Genomic DNA, 16,975 nt, shown 5'->3' on the forward strand with positions numbered 1-16,975 from the left:
AAAGAGTTACTGCCGATCAGTTAACTCTTTCAGCTCCCTGGACAGTGACTATTTACGGACGTCGCTTAGCAACGCTGCCGTAATGACGGGTGCACACATGTAGCCACCCGTCATTACGAGAGCTCCATAGACTTCTATGGACTGTCCGTGCCGTTATTACGGCCTGAAATAGGACATGTTCTATCTTTTTCAACGGCACGGGCACCTTCCCGTGAGAAAACGGGAAGGCACCCGTCGCCAATAGGAGTCTATGAGCCCGTTATTACGGGTCGTGATTACGACCCGTAATAACGGGCGTTTTTACGGTCGTGTGCATGAGGCCTTAACAATAAGGGGATTTCTGGTAACTTTATCATGAACATAAAGGATATCTTTATGCAAATATCTTCCAAAGTCATTTCCTTGAGGCCCCATGCACACGACCGTAAAAATAGTTTGTAATTGCGGACCGCAATTACGTATATATTCACTTCTATTGTCCATGGACTCCTTCCCGTTTATTTACGCAAAGGTGTCCGGGCCACAGATATGTCCTATCTTTTGCTTTTTACGGGTCCGCCCTCCCATACTTTGTATAGGAGCACGGGCCGAAAATGCTGGCGGCCGTCGGCCGTGCCCGCAATCGGGCACGGCCGTGTGCATGGGGCCTAAATGTAAGGAAAATAATTATGTTTCTGGTATTTGGGTCAATTAGAATCTGGTTGCTATTTATGAGGTCTTATATCATGAAAAACAGAAAATAATAGGGAGATTGAATTACTTTTAGGAATTCAACTTCGGTTTCCTTTTCTGAAGCTCCAGCATAGGTACTGTGCAGCCTGGGCAGCTCTTCCTTCAGGTAAGAAAGATCCAGTCTCTCATTCACTCGAGCAGGAAGGTAATGTTCCATCCGAAAATAGGCTAAGCCATGAACCTGCAAAACAGAAGATGAACAATTTTGTGTTAAAACCTTGGACTGGTTTTTTTTTTGTACCTGCTAGAGAAGTTTGGGAGGAAAATTATCCAAGAAGACAAGTATACCTCGGATGTGTCTCTTGTATCATCTTTTTTTCTACAGTACTTTTAACTTTACATATTGCACTTCAAGCAGCTGCTTCAGATTGGAAGAACAAGTCCATAAAGCAGCCAGAGAGTGGCTATTAAAGTATCATGTACAATAACATGAAAAAAATGAAAATTACACACACACATATATATATATATACACACACACATATATACAGTGGGTATAAAAAGTCTACACACCCCTGTTAAAATGCCAGTTTTTGTCATGTTACAAAATCAGTACAAGATGAATCATTTGAGAGCTTTTTTCCACCTTTAATGTGAGCCATAATCTGTACAATTCTATTGAAAAACACACAAATCATTTAGAGGGGAAAAATAAAAGTAAAAAACAAAAATAATGTGGTTGCATAAATAAAGTAGACTTTATATCGACTGTATATATATATATATATATATATATATATATATATATATATATATATATATATATATATATATATATATATATATATATAAAAATTATTTATTTTTTGTTATATACAATTTTAAAAGAAAGTGCATTAAGAAAAATCTCTGGATGTAAAATCTTACATCTGGATGGTAGTCTCCATATTCTGCTTGAAGAGCCAGGGAAGCCAGAAGCATAGCTGTCTCATCATCACAGTATAGACGCTCCTCTAAAATGTCCTTTCTCTGCTGCAAGTAGTACTGATGACGAGTGAAGCTGTGCCTGGACAGAAATAAGAAGTAGTCAAGACCACAAAATTATATGTGTGTATATCCTATATATAGGAGAAAAATACTTACTGTATAAGGCTGACATCATCTACAAAAAACTTAACACGGAAGTACAAGGTGAAGCTGGCTCCAGTTTTGCCTTTCTTTTTGGTGTCTTCTTTCCAGCCTTCTGGAGCCACTTTAGACAATTTTTGGTCAAGATCAATAAAGAAAAACTCAGTATCTGCAACAGACAAAAAAAAAAATAATGATTTACTTGATTGGCAATTAAAAGGGTTATACGGGGACCAAAAATTGCATTGCGATAATTTATGTGAAACAAATTAACTCACTTAATTTAAAGTGAATGGTTCCCGGAAGTCCTGGAGCTTTTCTAATAATGAGGATACTCCGACACGGCCCCACGTGACTGAGGGCTTGCTTTATGTGCTGTTCGTTAACATGACCGCAAGGGGCTGTCACATTGCCTATTGCTTGAGTCCCGAGCAGAGCATCAGCTAGCGCTTTGCTCGGGACTCCAGCCCTGCTCCCGACATCAATATTTGGTTAATTCAGAGGATTCCTATCACTGGAGTTACCGAGCAGTGCATCAGCTGTTGCTCTGCCTAGGGACTCAAGCACTTCTGCCCACATCACTGTCCATATATGGACAGGGACGTCGGCAGCAGTACTTGAATCCCTGAGCAGAGCATCAGCGGATGCTCTGCCCGGGGACTCCAGCCCTGCTCCCAACATTACTGTCCATATATGGTCAGCGTTTCCTATCGCTGGAGTTCCCAAGCAGAGCATCAGCTGATGCTTTGCTCAGGGCCTCTGGTACTGCTGCCGACGTCATTGTCCATATATGGACAATAACAGTGATGTGGGCAGAAGTGCTGGAGTCCCCAGGCAGAGCAACAGCTGATGCTCTGCTCAGGAACTCCAGCGACAGGAATGCCCTGAATTTACCAAATATGGACGTCGGGAGCAGGGCTGGAGTCCCGAGCAAAGCGCTAGCTGATCCTTTGCTCAAGCAATAAGCAATGTGACAGCCCCTTGCGGTCATGTTCACGAACAGCACATGAAGCAAGCCCTCAGTCACGTGGGGCCGTGTCGGAGCGTTATCATTATTAGAAAAGCTCCAGGACTTCCGGGAATAATTCATGAGGTTTGAACTGCAACATTTAGTACAGAATTTTTTAATTAAAGTACATTAGTAAGTTTCTTTGTTTCACATAAATATATTATCTTATTTCCATATAATGTGGAACTGATGTGCTGACAAACATAATATCGATTCAGCAATGTATGTGAAAAATACAAACTGCATTAAAATTGTCCTTGTAGTGTTCACGGTGTCTACCGGGCATAAAAGAAACAAACATTCTTGTAGGAACTTGGCAGGGGTCCTTCACCTATTAATTTTTATGGCTTAGCTCCTGCATTTTAAAAAGCGGGGCCTAGTAAGGCAGGGGAGGTGTCGTCTGCAGCAAACTGCCTAAACACCACCTCTTTTCACTTAACGCATGATAAAGATAAGGAAGGGGGATGTAAAACTGAATCAAAGAAGATGATTATATCTTGTTGCTAGTATTTTGTATTATATATTTTTTTTTAATTAGTATGAGCATATGTAATTATTTTTAAAATATAAAAAATATACTATATTAAATATAAAAAATAAAATGCTGAGTTCTCAAACAAGCTTTATTGCCTAACATATTTGGAGTCAGAGGAGTAAATAATATAACATACCTTTTAGCATTGCAAAGGCAAATAAATGGTGCTCAACCAATCCAATGTGTGCAACCACCATATCAAACACATCTTTACAGGTAGACTTGATGTCAGAGGTTAACTCAAGCCTCTGTCCACTAAGGAGCATGATGTTCACTTTACGTCGAGCTTCATCATGCTTTCCTTTTTTGGTCTAAAATAAATAAAAGTTTTAAGACTGAAAAATAATAATTGCTAACTACTAAGAGACATCAAAATTTCAGGCTTACCAAAATGGACCGTGGGAGATCCAAAGAGACACAAGGTTCAAGAGTCATCTTTTCAAACTCTGGTCCAAAAAACTTCTAAAAGGGGGGAAAAAAAATCAATATTTTTACAATAACAATTGACGTTATCTGGGTGACAACAGACATTTAAAAAGTTACATCATCAGAATTTACAAAAATATATAAATACATTTATCTATAGAGTGATTGGATAGGTTATTTGGGGCAACATGGAGTTTGCTTATATGTAAAATCCTGCCTAAAACCCATCCTGAGTGATGAGGTCTATGAGGAAAATGATAATGTTGAGTCCCTATAGGTGGAAATAAGGGGAGAGAGAAAGAATAATAAAATACTGATAGGGGTTTGTTATAAGTCTCCAAGTATAATGGAAGAAGCAGAAAATAAACTAATAAAGCAAATAGATGAGGCAGCAAATAAAAATGAAGTCATTATTATGGGAGACCCGGATATAAACTGGGAGGCAGAGACCTGCAGGTCTAACAAAGGAAACAGGTTTTTGACAATAATTAAAGACAATTACCTTTCACAACTGGTGCAAGACCCAACAAGAGGGGGGACATTCTAGACCTAATTTTAGCCAATTAGCCAGACAAGATATCAAAAGTACAAAAGGTTTGGTTGGTGGTCACCTAGGTAATAGTGACCACAACATAATAAAAGTTTTCATGTATCCTTTAATAAGATGTTTGGTAGAGCACCTACAAAAACACTAATCTTCAGAAAGGCCAATTTTCATGGGCTAAGGGATGACCTTAAAGGAACAGTGTCATCACAAATTATTTTTTTATATGTTAAAGATGTTAGTGCTTTATTAAAAACGTTTATATTCATTTGTGTGTTTGTGTTTTACTTTTTCTTATTTTTACACTTTTTCTTCCCTATGGGGGCTGCCATTTTTTGTTCCATTTCTGTGTGTGTCGATTAACGACACATACAGACATGGAATACGGCAGCCACAGTCCCATAGGGACTGCGAACGGCTCCCGTCCCATTGACTGCAGTGTACGGCGTCTGTGTGGGAACTGCGCATGCGCCGCTCCCACACAGTCCTATTTGAAATTGGCGCCGTCCGGCGCCATTTTCCTGTGGACCGGAAGTCGCGGCCGGACAGTAATATTACTACTTCCGGTCGCGGCTTCCGGATTTGTGCACTTGCACCAGCGACAGCAAACGGAGCGGACGGGCCGGAGGGAGCCGCGGCGGCAGGAGCAGGTAAGAGATTTCAATGTATGTTCGTGTTTGTGTGTGTTTACTACTGTATGTAAACCTACTACACTGTGGGTTAGCTCAAAAAATGGCGACACACAGTGTAGGAGGTTACATCGTTCAAACCCCTCGTTTATCCCGGCACTAGCCAGGATAAAGGAGGGGGGGATGCTGAGAGCTCACTAGAGCGAGGGCTTTTAACCCAATGTTGCAATGCTGCAATTTTGGGAACAGCTCCATCTAGTGACCAAAAATGGGTAGTATTATAAATTAGAAATAATTTATAATATTTCCTGGACTCGTGCAAAAAAATAAAAAAAATTTGAACAATGTTTAATCACCCACACACTAAATGTTTAATTTTTTAAAAAAAAACATGTTTTTCTGGCAACACATTCCCTTTAAAGAGGCTCTGTCACCACATTATAAGTGCCCTATCTCCTACATAAGGAGATCAGCGCTATAATGTAGGAGACAGCAGTGCTTTTTATTTAGAAAAACGATCTCTTTTTACCACTTTATGAGCGATTTTTAGCTTTATGCTAATTCGATTCTTAATGCCCAAGTGGGCGTGTTTTTACTTTAGATCAAGTGGGCGTTGTACAGGGGAGTGTATGATGCTGACCAATCAGCATCATGCACTTCTCTCCATTCATTTACACTGCACTAGCGATATAGCTATATCTTATAGATCATTCTAATGATCTTTTTACACCTGCGCCTGTAATAAGGACAAAGGGGCATCCACTACGTCTAGAGGAAAAAAGGTTTCATCACGGTCACAGACGGGGATTCTTTACTGTGAGAGCAGTGAGATTATGGAACGCTCTGCAAAAGGATGTTTCGATGGTTGATTCTTTGAACAAGTTCAAGAAGGGCCTTGATGCCTTTCTTGAAAATATATTACAAGTTATAAATACTAGATTCTGAAAATGGGACGTTGATCCCGGGATTCTTTGCCATATTTGGAGTCGGGTAGGAATTTTTCCCTTAATGTGGCAATTGGCATCAACCTCATGGGGGTTTTGCCTTCCTCTGGATTAACATGGTAGGATTATAGGTTGAACTTGATGGACCGGTGTCTTTTTTCAACCTTATCAACTATGTAACTATGAATAAAAATAATGTTACTGTGGACACAAATACTTAAGAAAAATGCCTTCTTCTATTTTTACTACTTTACCTCAAATACATCCATTTTGAACAGTATGAAAAACATCTGCACACATTGTTACCATATTTTTATTTACTTTGTAGAAACGTTTCTGCAACAAATTCCAACTTCCATTGTGTACTGTAAGATTCAGTAATTCACTTCCACAAACCTCAACTTAAAAAGTCAACTGACCTATATGAAAAAGCATCTAATGATATTCTCAACTATAAAGACCCAAGTGTTGACTTTAATATCTATCAGCATCAAGCCACTCTAAGGGTATGTGCACACAGGATAGATTACCTGTGGATTTTCTGCAACAGATTTCATAGTGGAAAATTTGCAGTATATTATAGTAGCAGGAAAGTGGATAGGATTTCAACAAATCTCATGCACACTCTGCATAAACAATACGCAGAAAAGAAGTGCGGAAATTGAATTACAGTGCGGATATCAAATCTACAGTATGTCAATTTCTCTTGTGAAAACGTTGCAGAATTTCTGCACAGAAAATCTGATCAAAAATTCTGCAGTGTTTACACTATGTCTGAACATACCCTTAATATCATAAACATATAATGATTAGCAGATAAGTGGTGAGCTAATGCCGGAAATCTCTAACACCTTATCTGGAGTGGGGAAGAGAAGGAACATTAGAATTGGCTGGCAAAAGTAAGGCTGGCCATACATCGGGGATTTCTGGCAAACATTTTCTGAACGACAACTTCATAAGTTAAATTGACAAATCGCTGATCGATCTCGGCCTTTATCTATGGTCTGATCTGGGCTTCTATTGGCAGAATGCAGATCTGTGATTGGCATGAACGACTTTACAGGACTGCACCTGACAAAACCTGAAAAAAATCTAACACCGCAGATCAACATTTATACAGATATTTGATGTCGTTTGGTGTCCGTCACGCTCCGACAGTCAACAGAAAATGGTGTTAATCGGCCAACCAAAATCTGTAGTGTATGGCCAGCTTAAAGGGGATCTGTCACTAGTTTAGTAATGCCCAATCTCCTAGATAATCTAATAGGCACTGCCGCACTGATAATGCTAGTGAAAATGGTGTCACAAAGTTTATTATTTTAAAAGTTATGAGCTTTTTTCTAATTATGCAATTGAGGCTATACTAGCCAAGTGGGCGTCAACACCAGTAATTCTCCTGAGGTGGAGCTACCTCACAGCCTCGGATGCTGTCCTATCAGCATGAAGCTGCTTCACACAGTGTAAACGACTAAAGCTGGAGGGAAGGGGGATCACTTCAAACAGCCTTATCTCGTGTTGTGGACCACCTAGAACAGTGCTTCTGGTGGCATATGAAAGAAGAGATTCTAATCATATGCCACCAAGATCGCAGTTCAAGCTATGAAACAACCGGAGGTATCACCAGTTGAAAGCACAGTCGAGAATGTATACCATATGCATTATACAATTCCCATACCCCACTGTGTCTTTAACTGGTGATACCTCCGGTTAGAATCTCATCTTTCATATGCCACCAGAGGCACTGTTTTGGGTGGTCCACAACACAAGATATGGCTTGTGTGTGAAGAAGCTTCATGCCGATAGGACAGCATCAGAGGCTGCGAGGTAGCTCCACCTCAGGAGAATCACTGGTGTTGACGCCCACTAGGCTAGTATAGCCTCAATTGCTTATTTCGAAAAAAGCTCATAACTTAAAATAATAAATGTTTTGGGTCACAATTTTCACTAGCATTATTAGTGTGATTAGATTAGCTAGATTGGGCATTACCAAACTAGTCACAGATCCTCTTAAGGCCAGTCTTACACTAACAGTCCCCAGGGTCGTTTGCTAGTACAACACAGCCATTAGATGCCAGGTCCCAAAGTTTTCATAGGGATCCGTAAAGGCAAATCTGAATTGTATGGGACAACTGCATCCCAGGCGGAACTGGTTGATACGAAGGTTGTTAAAAAGATGCAAGGTAATGATTCAGGTGAAGGCAAAATCAAAATCCTGTGAAGTAGTTGACAAGTGTACTCATTGACCTCAAATATATTTATGAGAATTAATTGGTGGATGAACTACCATATAAAAGTGCTAAATGCTGATTAAAAGGATATATTTTTTTCTTTTAATTGAATGTGACAGCTGAATATGCTGTCCTAAAAGTTTTTGGACTCGTTTATGAATCCGCTATATTCATGCTCCCCCACTATGTACACATACACAGTGGCCTGTTAATCATGGCGGAAAGGGACTATATTCTTTTATTGCTCTTATTATCCAAATGGCACAATTTTTAGCGCTATTTTCGATAATAGGAGCACAGACCTTTAGCTGGAATATGCTGCCCTTACAGATCCACTTTAAGGAGAAGTTCCCACAGGTCTGATTTGCTGTGGAAAACTCTGCTGCAAATCGGACACCGATTCCGTAGCGAATTCAGTCAGAAATTCGGCACCAAATAGTGTTTGATTTTCTGCACATTTTCATCTGAATTTGCTGCTGTGGAGAGCAAAAGTGGATAAAAAGAAAACAGTTTAATACCATACACCCCTGGCACATCCGTAGTGACATGTCCCTGCTCCCTCGGCTGGGGATGACGTCTTGTCCCATGTGAACCTGCAGCCTGTAATTACTATTGTTCAGTGGGTTTCACACGGAGTATTTTGCAGGAGGAATATCTGCCTCAAAATTCCGTTTGGAAGTTTGAGGCAGATTTTCCTCTCCCTGCACGCCGATTTTCGCGGAGTTTCTCGCAGCGTTTTTCGCCCGCGGCCATTGAGCGCCGCGGGCATAAAACACTGCGAAATACGCTTTCTCTGCCTCCCATTGAAGTCAATGGGAGGTCAGAGGCGGAAGCGCCCGAAGATAGGGCATGTCGTTTCTTTTTCCCGCGAGGCAGTTTTACTGCTCGCGGGAAAAAGACGCCGACGCCTCCCATTGAAATCAATGGGAGGCATTTTCGGACTGTTTTTGCAGAGTTTTGCGACGCGGTTTCCGCGTCAAAAACCTCGGCAAAATACTCCGTGTGAACATAGCCTTAGGTAGGATTTCACTGATGGACAGTTTTTTGCTTATGACACATTTTTTGTTACACTTTTATATTTTTCTACTTTAAAAATTAATACAAATTGAGTAAACACTAATTAATTTCAAGAACTGGGCATAACCAATTTATTTACACTATTTGGAAAATGTTAACTTATCTGTGCAACCTTTATTTTTACCCAGTTATGCCTTATTCACACGACAGGGTCCCGCCCAAGCCCGAATGTCGGCCGCTAAAATTTGCATTCGTTTTGCATCCATTCCGGGCCGGGCAGATCTGGACAGTGACATCAGAGGCAACTCCTGAAGGGGAATCCCCATGTGGCCAGTGATTCGACTTCAGGAAAAGCCCCTGTCGTCTGTGTCCATTTATGGACACTGAACGTTACTGGCTTCGCCTGGTGTGGAATCCCCGGTCACAGAGTGTTCAGGGATTCCGCTTCAGGAGTTTCCCCTGATGTCACTGCCAAGATATGGACAGAGACATCAATCGCTCTGTCCAGGAGCGGAATCCCCGAACACACGGGGATTCCGCTCCTTCAGGGAGCTAAAGTGGGGCTAGCACATAGCAGAGCAGGGAGATACCCCCCTGCTCTGCTATAGTGGCGTCGCTACAGTAGTAGCAGCCGCAGCAGCTGCTAGCGGCGCCATCGGCCATGGAAGGTGTCGCCGGGCCAGGGCGCTTTTAAAACAAGCAGGGGAAGGGAGCCAGCGCAGTGCTCCCTTCCACCTGCTGTACACCCCGGCCCTGCCACACAGTGTATAACCTTACCTCCAGCGTACAGCCATTCGTCCGAATGGCATAAACTCCTCCTCCTCACATGCACTCTGCTCTGTGAGGAGGGAGCGAGCGACAGCATACATGGCCATCACTCGGGACACATTCATTCCGGTGATAGCCGTGTATTACCCAGCCCCATAGACTTATAGGACATGTCCCATTTTTTGACGGACAGGTTTCCCGGGCCGTCAAAAAATCGGTCGTGTGAATAGCCCCATTAGGGGTCTATTGTTCCTACTGCAGCCGGGTGACAGCCGTTTTATGAACGGCCGTCACCCGGCCGGGAAACCCTGTCGTGTGAATAAGGGCTTAGGCCTTATTCACACGACAGGGTCAGAGTGTCGGACGATAAAAATGGCCGTTTTGGGCCGTTTTTCATCCGTTCCGGGCCATGTTGCCGTTTTTAACCCGTTTTTTTCCCTGTCCATTTTAAAAATCGGATGAATTTCATTTAAATTTGTTGCCACACACAGCCCTCTGTAGATAATTCCACCCAGCCCCCTGCAGGTAATTCCACCCAGCCCCCTGCAGGTAATTCCACCCAGCCCCCTGCAGGTAATGCCACCCAGCCCCTGGCAGGTAGTGCCACCCAGCCCCCGGCAGGTAGTGCCACCCAGCCCCCGGCAGGTAGTGCCACCCAGCCCCCGGCAGGTAATGCCACCCAGCCCCCGGCAGGTAATGCCACCCAGCCCCCGGCAGGTAATGCCACCCAGCCCCCTGTAGGTAATGTCACACAGCCCCCTGTAGGTTGCACCCATCCCCCCCTTCCCAGGAGAAGTCACTGACTTCAATGTCCATATATGGACAGTGTAGTCACTGACTTCTCCTGGAGAGGAATCCCCGGCCACAGGGTCGGGGATTCCGCTTCAGAAGTGAGTGACGTCACAGTGTCCATATATGGACAGTGTAGTCACTGACCTCCTGGAGAGGAATCCCCGGCCACAGGGTCGGGGATTCCGCTTCAGAAGTGAGTGACGTCACTGTGTCCATATATGGACAGTGTAGTCTCTCACTTCTCCTGTAGCGGAATCCCCAATCCCCGGCCAGAGATTGGGGATTCCGACTCCTACAGGGAGCAAAAAAATAACCACCTCCTCCTCACTCTGCACTTTGAGGAGGAAGAGGAGACAAAGCGCGAGCGACGGAAGACACGGCCGTAACTATGGATACATTCCGGCGATGGCCGTGTATTACGCGGCCTCAGACTTCTATGGGAGCCGGGGGGCCGGGTAAACGGCCTAAAATAGGGCATGTCACATTTTTTGACGGCCAGGTTTCCCGGGCCATCAAAAAAAAAATCGGTCGTGTGAATAGCCCCATTAGGGGTCTATTGTTCCTACTGCAGCCGTGTGACGGCCGTTTTATGAACGGCCGTCACCCGGCCGGGAAACCCTGTCGTGTGAATAAGGGCTTAACCTCTGCTCTGTCTTCTTGAACAAGTTCCCACACTACAAGAACAATGATGAGTTTCTTCATTAAAGGAAGAGTGTCACCAAAATATTTTTTTTTATATCAGTTTTATGTTAGGGTTTTATTAAAAACGTTTATATTTATTTGTGTGTTTGTGTGTTACTTTTTTCTATTTTTACACTTTTTCTTCCCTATGGGAGCTGCCATTTTTTTTTCCATTTCTGTATGTGTCGATTAACGACACATACAGACATGGAATACGGCAGCTCCAGTCCCATAGGGACTGCGAACGGGGCCCGTTCCATCCACTATGGTGTACGCCGTGTGTGTGGGAACGGCGCATGCGCCGCTACCACACAGTCCAATTTGAAATGCGCGCCGTCCGGCGCCATTTTCCTGTGGACCGGAAGTCGCGGCCGGACAGTAAGATTACTACTTCCGGTCGCGGCTTCCGGACTTGTGCACATGGAGCAGCGGCAGCAGACGGAGCGGACGGACCGGAGGGAGCGGCGGCGACTGGAGCAGGTAAGGGATTTCTATGTATGTTCGTGTTTCAGTGTGTGTTTACTACTGTATGTAAACCTTCTACACTGTGTGTTAGCTCAAAAAATGGCGACACACAGTGTAGGAGGTTAGACCGTTCAAACCCCTCGTTTCTCCCGGCACTAGCCAGGATAAAGGAGGGGGGATTCTGAGAGCTCACTAGAGCGAGGGATTTTTTCCCAATTTTGCAGCATAAAGCAATGTGGTTGCTTTACCACATGCAATGCTGCAATTTTGGGAATTGCTCCATCTAGTGACCAGTGCTGGGAAATATTATAAATTGAATCCAATTTATAATATTTCCTGACTCGTGAAAAAAAAAAAAAAAATGAGAACAATGTTTAATCACCTACACACTAATTGTTTAACAAAAAAAACAAAAAACATGTTTTGCTGGCAACACATTCCCTTTAAGAAGACGTCAGCTCCTATAAGAGGCTACGCCATTAAATGCAGGAAATAATGAGTGCTGAGCCAACACGGGTGCGGTGGGGTTGATACAGTGCCACCTTTTGAATTCACGATTTAAAACACAAATGCTCAATCTATAAAAATAAAAAATAAAAGTTTAAAAAAATATAATTACGACTTAAAGTAAATAGATCACGTTAAACATGTATGTCTGCGTGCAGCATATTGTAAATCAGGAAAAACTCAGCAGATGGAAATCTAGTTTTTGGGAATATACGGATTGAGATCCCTGCTTACTCTTTAGGAGTCCAGGGGGTGGTCCTACTCTAGAAGGGCGGTCCTGTATGCACATTCACAAAGGGAAGGCTGTCAATCACTAAGCAAGATCGCCCACTGGACTCATAAGCCCAAAGTGAGTAGTAATTTAAACCACCATATTTCAATTTATACTGAATCTTTTTCCAAACAAACCAATATACCAATCTGTTCAGCTCATCGTGCTCTAAAACATGCTGCCCGGAGATCAGACAGCATGTTCCACATGACAGGTACCCTTTAAGCAAACTACTATAAAATTAAAATTTTACAATATATGCCACGTCGCAAATCTACATCAAATAATTTTAGGCAAATGGGGTTGTCACTTTAAATCACTTTAGAGTATAAAAAACAAAAACCGTAAAAATCAGTAAATACCCTTAATTTTCTTTGAGTCATAGTTGTTTCCATGGCAATTTCTCGCAAAGGATCCCTAGTGATGTCCAACATAGATGCTCGAGGCATATCCCCTGCATACAAATTTAATCTTGATTGTTTGAAAGCCATTCTGGCCCTCATTTGAATCATATCTTCCTCTTGTCGTTTGCGCATTTCTTGATTGATATCCCCTCTTTCTGGAGGGGTTTCATACTTAGGGCTGTAATGGGAGGTAAAAGAAATACTGAAAAGTTTTAAAATGTCTTATCATATGATCATTTAATATAATAATCTTTATTTATATAGCACCAACATATTCCGCAGCACTTTACAATTCATAGGGAACATGTACAGATAAAATCAGACATTACATAGTGACAAATTAATTCAAAATTCAAGAGAGGAGGGCTCTGCTCGCAAGAGCTTGCAATCTAGGAGGAAATAGGGGGGACACAAAATGTAATTGTTTTGTACAATGGTCCAAGCCGCCTTTTATTAAAATAGGGTAGTACACAAACCTGATGAATGAGCCAGTCTAAGTGTCTGTGTATGCAGATATGAAGTGCATTAAGATGCAATGAGTGTGCATGGATAATGCTGAATGAAGGGTCTAGGTTCTGAGGACTAATGTAGTTGGGGGGGGAAGGGGAAAAGCAGAGGAGACAAATTGGGGAATGTGATAGGCCTGAATAAAAAGATCTGTTTTAATGGCACGTTTTAAAACGGTATACGTAGAGAATTAATCCGATTGTCTGGGGTAGCGCAGTCCAGAGAACCGATGCAGCATGAGAAAAAATTTGATGATGGAAATGGGAGTAAAGTGTTCGGTCCGGGAAATACTGCCAACATACGGTCTATATATCACAGACCGAACACACTCGTGTGTGAGAAGCCTAACAAAAAGACTTATTGAGCCCATACACCACTACATTGATTTCCGGAGAAAGCCGAACAGAAACTACGCGGCTGAGCGCTTCTCCTGCTTCGTTTTAGCGGTTGGTGTGGGATCACAGTGCTGGGACCCCCACCAATCAATACTTCAAACAAACTTCTGACATGTCGTAGTGATATGTCAGAACGTTTAGTTACCCTTTAACTTCCAATGGCTAAAAATCTGAGCTGGTCATATAATGATCACATGGCTGTATGGCTCGTTACAGTAAAGGTATCAGAGCTTTGCCTTGTAACGAGCCGTGCACTTGTGCATCCATCACATGACCAGGACGGATTTTTAACAAAGCTGCAATTGTATAACTTTTTAGTTTACAAAAAAATAACATTTATTTTCTGAATTATTAACATTGCACTCCCTTTCATCCCAGCTGCAGTCCCCGAAATTAGTAGGTTGGAGCACCAGATGTGGGCCTGTCACTTTATTTACGACAAACCACAGGACCCTTTAGGTTTCCCTGTGTCCTTGAACTAGTAAACATAATATGACAACGCTCTGATCTTAAATCTCGTCTCTATTCACAATACAAATTTGCTTGTTTCAGTTGGCGTCTGCATTTTGTTCTTATCAAAGTACAGCTGTAACTTTCTTACTCTTTGCCAATTCCTACTATAAACATGTTGCCGAGTTAAAAGTGAGTGGGTAGATTAATCCTTACTTGAAAATGTAAAGCAAGTAGTAAGAATGGCAGAGAAAATTGTTAAAATAAGCATTATTGAGGGCTCGGTTCGTAGAGCTTATCTGGAGGTCCTTACTTTTAAAGAATGAATAAAATCGCAGTGTCATCAATTACCGGATACTATGATTCCAAATATGTATCAAAGTGAAAAGAAGAAATTCAACATGACCTGTAATCTTGGCAATACATAGCAATTTTCAGGATTGCCACTTTTTTTTTTCTTTTTCTGGAGGAATATTCAAAGCCAAGAAAACGTCTACTCGGTATATGAACATAGCTTCTTCAGATGTCCCATGGGCAGAGGAGTCCTGGTCCCAACTATTGTGTGCGCCATACCAGGCAATCCCATGCCTCATGATACATAGTGTACCACCCCTACTTGTTGTGTGACTATACAACAAGCCATACATGACTATTAGGACTGGGACTTCTCAGTCTCTGGGACTCCTAACAGAACCGTTTGCATATGTGGAACAGAAGATTTCAGAGCTCTGATGGTCTTCTTGAAAGAGGATTTCCCACCAAAATGAATAAAAAAAATAAAAGAAATCTAATTAATAACATGGGTTGACATAGGGATAAGCATGACTGCTGCTTAGTAGGTTTACTCCTTTGCTGTCAGCATTGTGCCAATCGGGCTATGAGCTGAAATCATAACGGACAGGTTTCTAGGGCTATACTGCCCAACAACCCAACAACCACAGTATTTTTAATACTGTCAGACAGTACAGCCCTAGCAACCACTTTCTGATTACTCAGGTCTTCTCAAGCTCAAAAGAGAAGTTCCGCTAAAGTGATGGCAAGAACAGACAAGGAAGCTTGGGAGTGCCCCAAACCATGCCTTTCTATGTTTAACTGCATTTCCCAGATTTTTGGGACTATAAATTCAGGTGTAATACCTTTTTAAGTGCTGTAATACACATTGAGCTCTCTCAGTTATCGGAGTGACGACAAAAAAAAGATTCTTCCTTTCTCTATGAAGTTATGAGTGCAGGGAGGGCGAACACCCCACACAACTGGTGTACATCCCATTTGAGTAAAGGAGTAAAACATTTCCCAAAGGAAATCAAATAAATATTTTTAAGGCAAGTCAGATAACATTTCTGGAAACTCTAATTCAATTAATTTACGCACAGTAGTTATTACAACAGTTATATTTTGGTTGGATTCTAGTAAAGTGTAGTGTAAGGCTGGGTTCACACAGAGTTTTTTGACATGGAAACCGCGCCAAAAAACTAGTCAAAAACGGCCCGAAAATGCCTCCCATTGATTTTAATGGGAGGCGTCTTTTTCCCACGAGTGGTAAAACCGTCTCGCGGGAAAAAGAAGCGACATGCCCTATCTTCGGGCGTTTACGCCTCTGACCTCACATTTACTTCAATGGGAGGCAGAGAAAGCGTATTTAGCGAAAAACGCAACAAAAATCGGTGTGCAGGGAGAGGAAAATCTGCCTCAAACTTCCAAACGCTTGCAAAAAACTCTGTGTGAACATCGCTTAAACGCATGGAATGTGCTATTACTATAGTAGTTCCCGAGGTACCAAGGCGTGTATTACTAGAAGATACAGGTCCTTTCATTCAAAATTTTTAAGAATTGGGGTCAATATATACTTTGTAAAAGGGATGGTCTCATAAAAGACAACCCCCTTTTAAAAAGAAACTGGCGCCACCTGCTCTGCTCCGGTGATCAGCGGTTAGCCCCAGGGGATACTGCGGCAGTAGAAATGTAGCATTACATGCTAGCCAGTCAATTGAATGGCTGTCCCCATCTAATGGACGGACGCGGCAAGTTTACCAGAGCAGGAGTCACTCTACGGGCATGTTCACAAGACGCTTAAAAAAAAAAAAAAAAAAAGAAACATTTGTGTGTCAACAAAAGAGTTTTTAAAAATACAGCCATTTATTACTTGTTTTTTTGCACACTGTTTGCATGTTTCTTGGCCTGTAATTAGGACTGCCATTGACTATAGGAACATTTGGTGCATTTTTCGGCACACTTTACGCACCAAGGGACTGACGACGCTTTTTTTTTTTACTTAACGCTTTAATACGCTCGCGTAAAAAAAAGCGTTTTTATGTATGAACGGTGCACTTTCCTATTGATTTCTGTAAACCCTAAGGCCATGTTCTCTGTATATTTGACCTGTATTTTAGCGCATTTTACGTGCCGAAATACGCATCAAGAAACTCTTGATTAAGCTTCCCAGTGGAATCAATGGGAAAGCGCGCCGTTATTACATACAAAGCGCTTTTTTTACACAACCGAATTTAAATACACTTTTCGTAAAAATAACCGTAATTTCAATTCTTTTGCGCGAAATGTTCCCATAGGCAATGAAAGTCCTAATTATGCGCCAAAAAATTTGC

At 42.1% G+C, this 16,975-nt stretch overlaps 1 protein-coding gene across 5 annotated transcripts in view; it reads right to left on the minus strand.

The window, feature by feature from the left end:
- The window catches only part of PTPN13 (protein tyrosine phosphatase non-receptor type 13), a 246,646-nt gene that overhangs the window by 72,418 nt on the left and 157,253 nt on the right, over positions 1 to 16,975 (minus strand). For all 5 annotated transcript variants that reach the window (XM_075860899.1, XM_075860908.1, XM_075860892.1 and 2 more), the window contains 6 exons: positions 12,979 to 13,198; positions 3,732 to 3,806; positions 3,481 to 3,655; positions 1,816 to 1,969; positions 1,600 to 1,738; positions 761 to 913 (listed from right to left, as the gene is read on the minus strand). In XM_075860899.1, coding sequence (XP_075717014.1) covers positions 761 to 913; positions 1,600 to 1,738; positions 1,816 to 1,969; positions 3,481 to 3,655; positions 3,732 to 3,806; positions 12,979 to 13,198 — 916 coding nt within the window. The remainder of the gene's footprint in view (positions 1 to 760; positions 914 to 1,599; positions 1,739 to 1,815; positions 1,970 to 3,480; positions 3,656 to 3,731; positions 3,807 to 12,978; positions 13,199 to 16,975) is intronic.

This window comes from Rhinoderma darwinii, chromosome 1 (assembly GCF_050947455.1).
Source record: "Rhinoderma darwinii isolate aRhiDar2 chromosome 1, aRhiDar2.hap1, whole genome shotgun sequence".
NCBI lineage: Eukaryota > Metazoa > Chordata > Amphibia > Anura > Rhinodermatidae > Rhinoderma > Rhinoderma darwinii.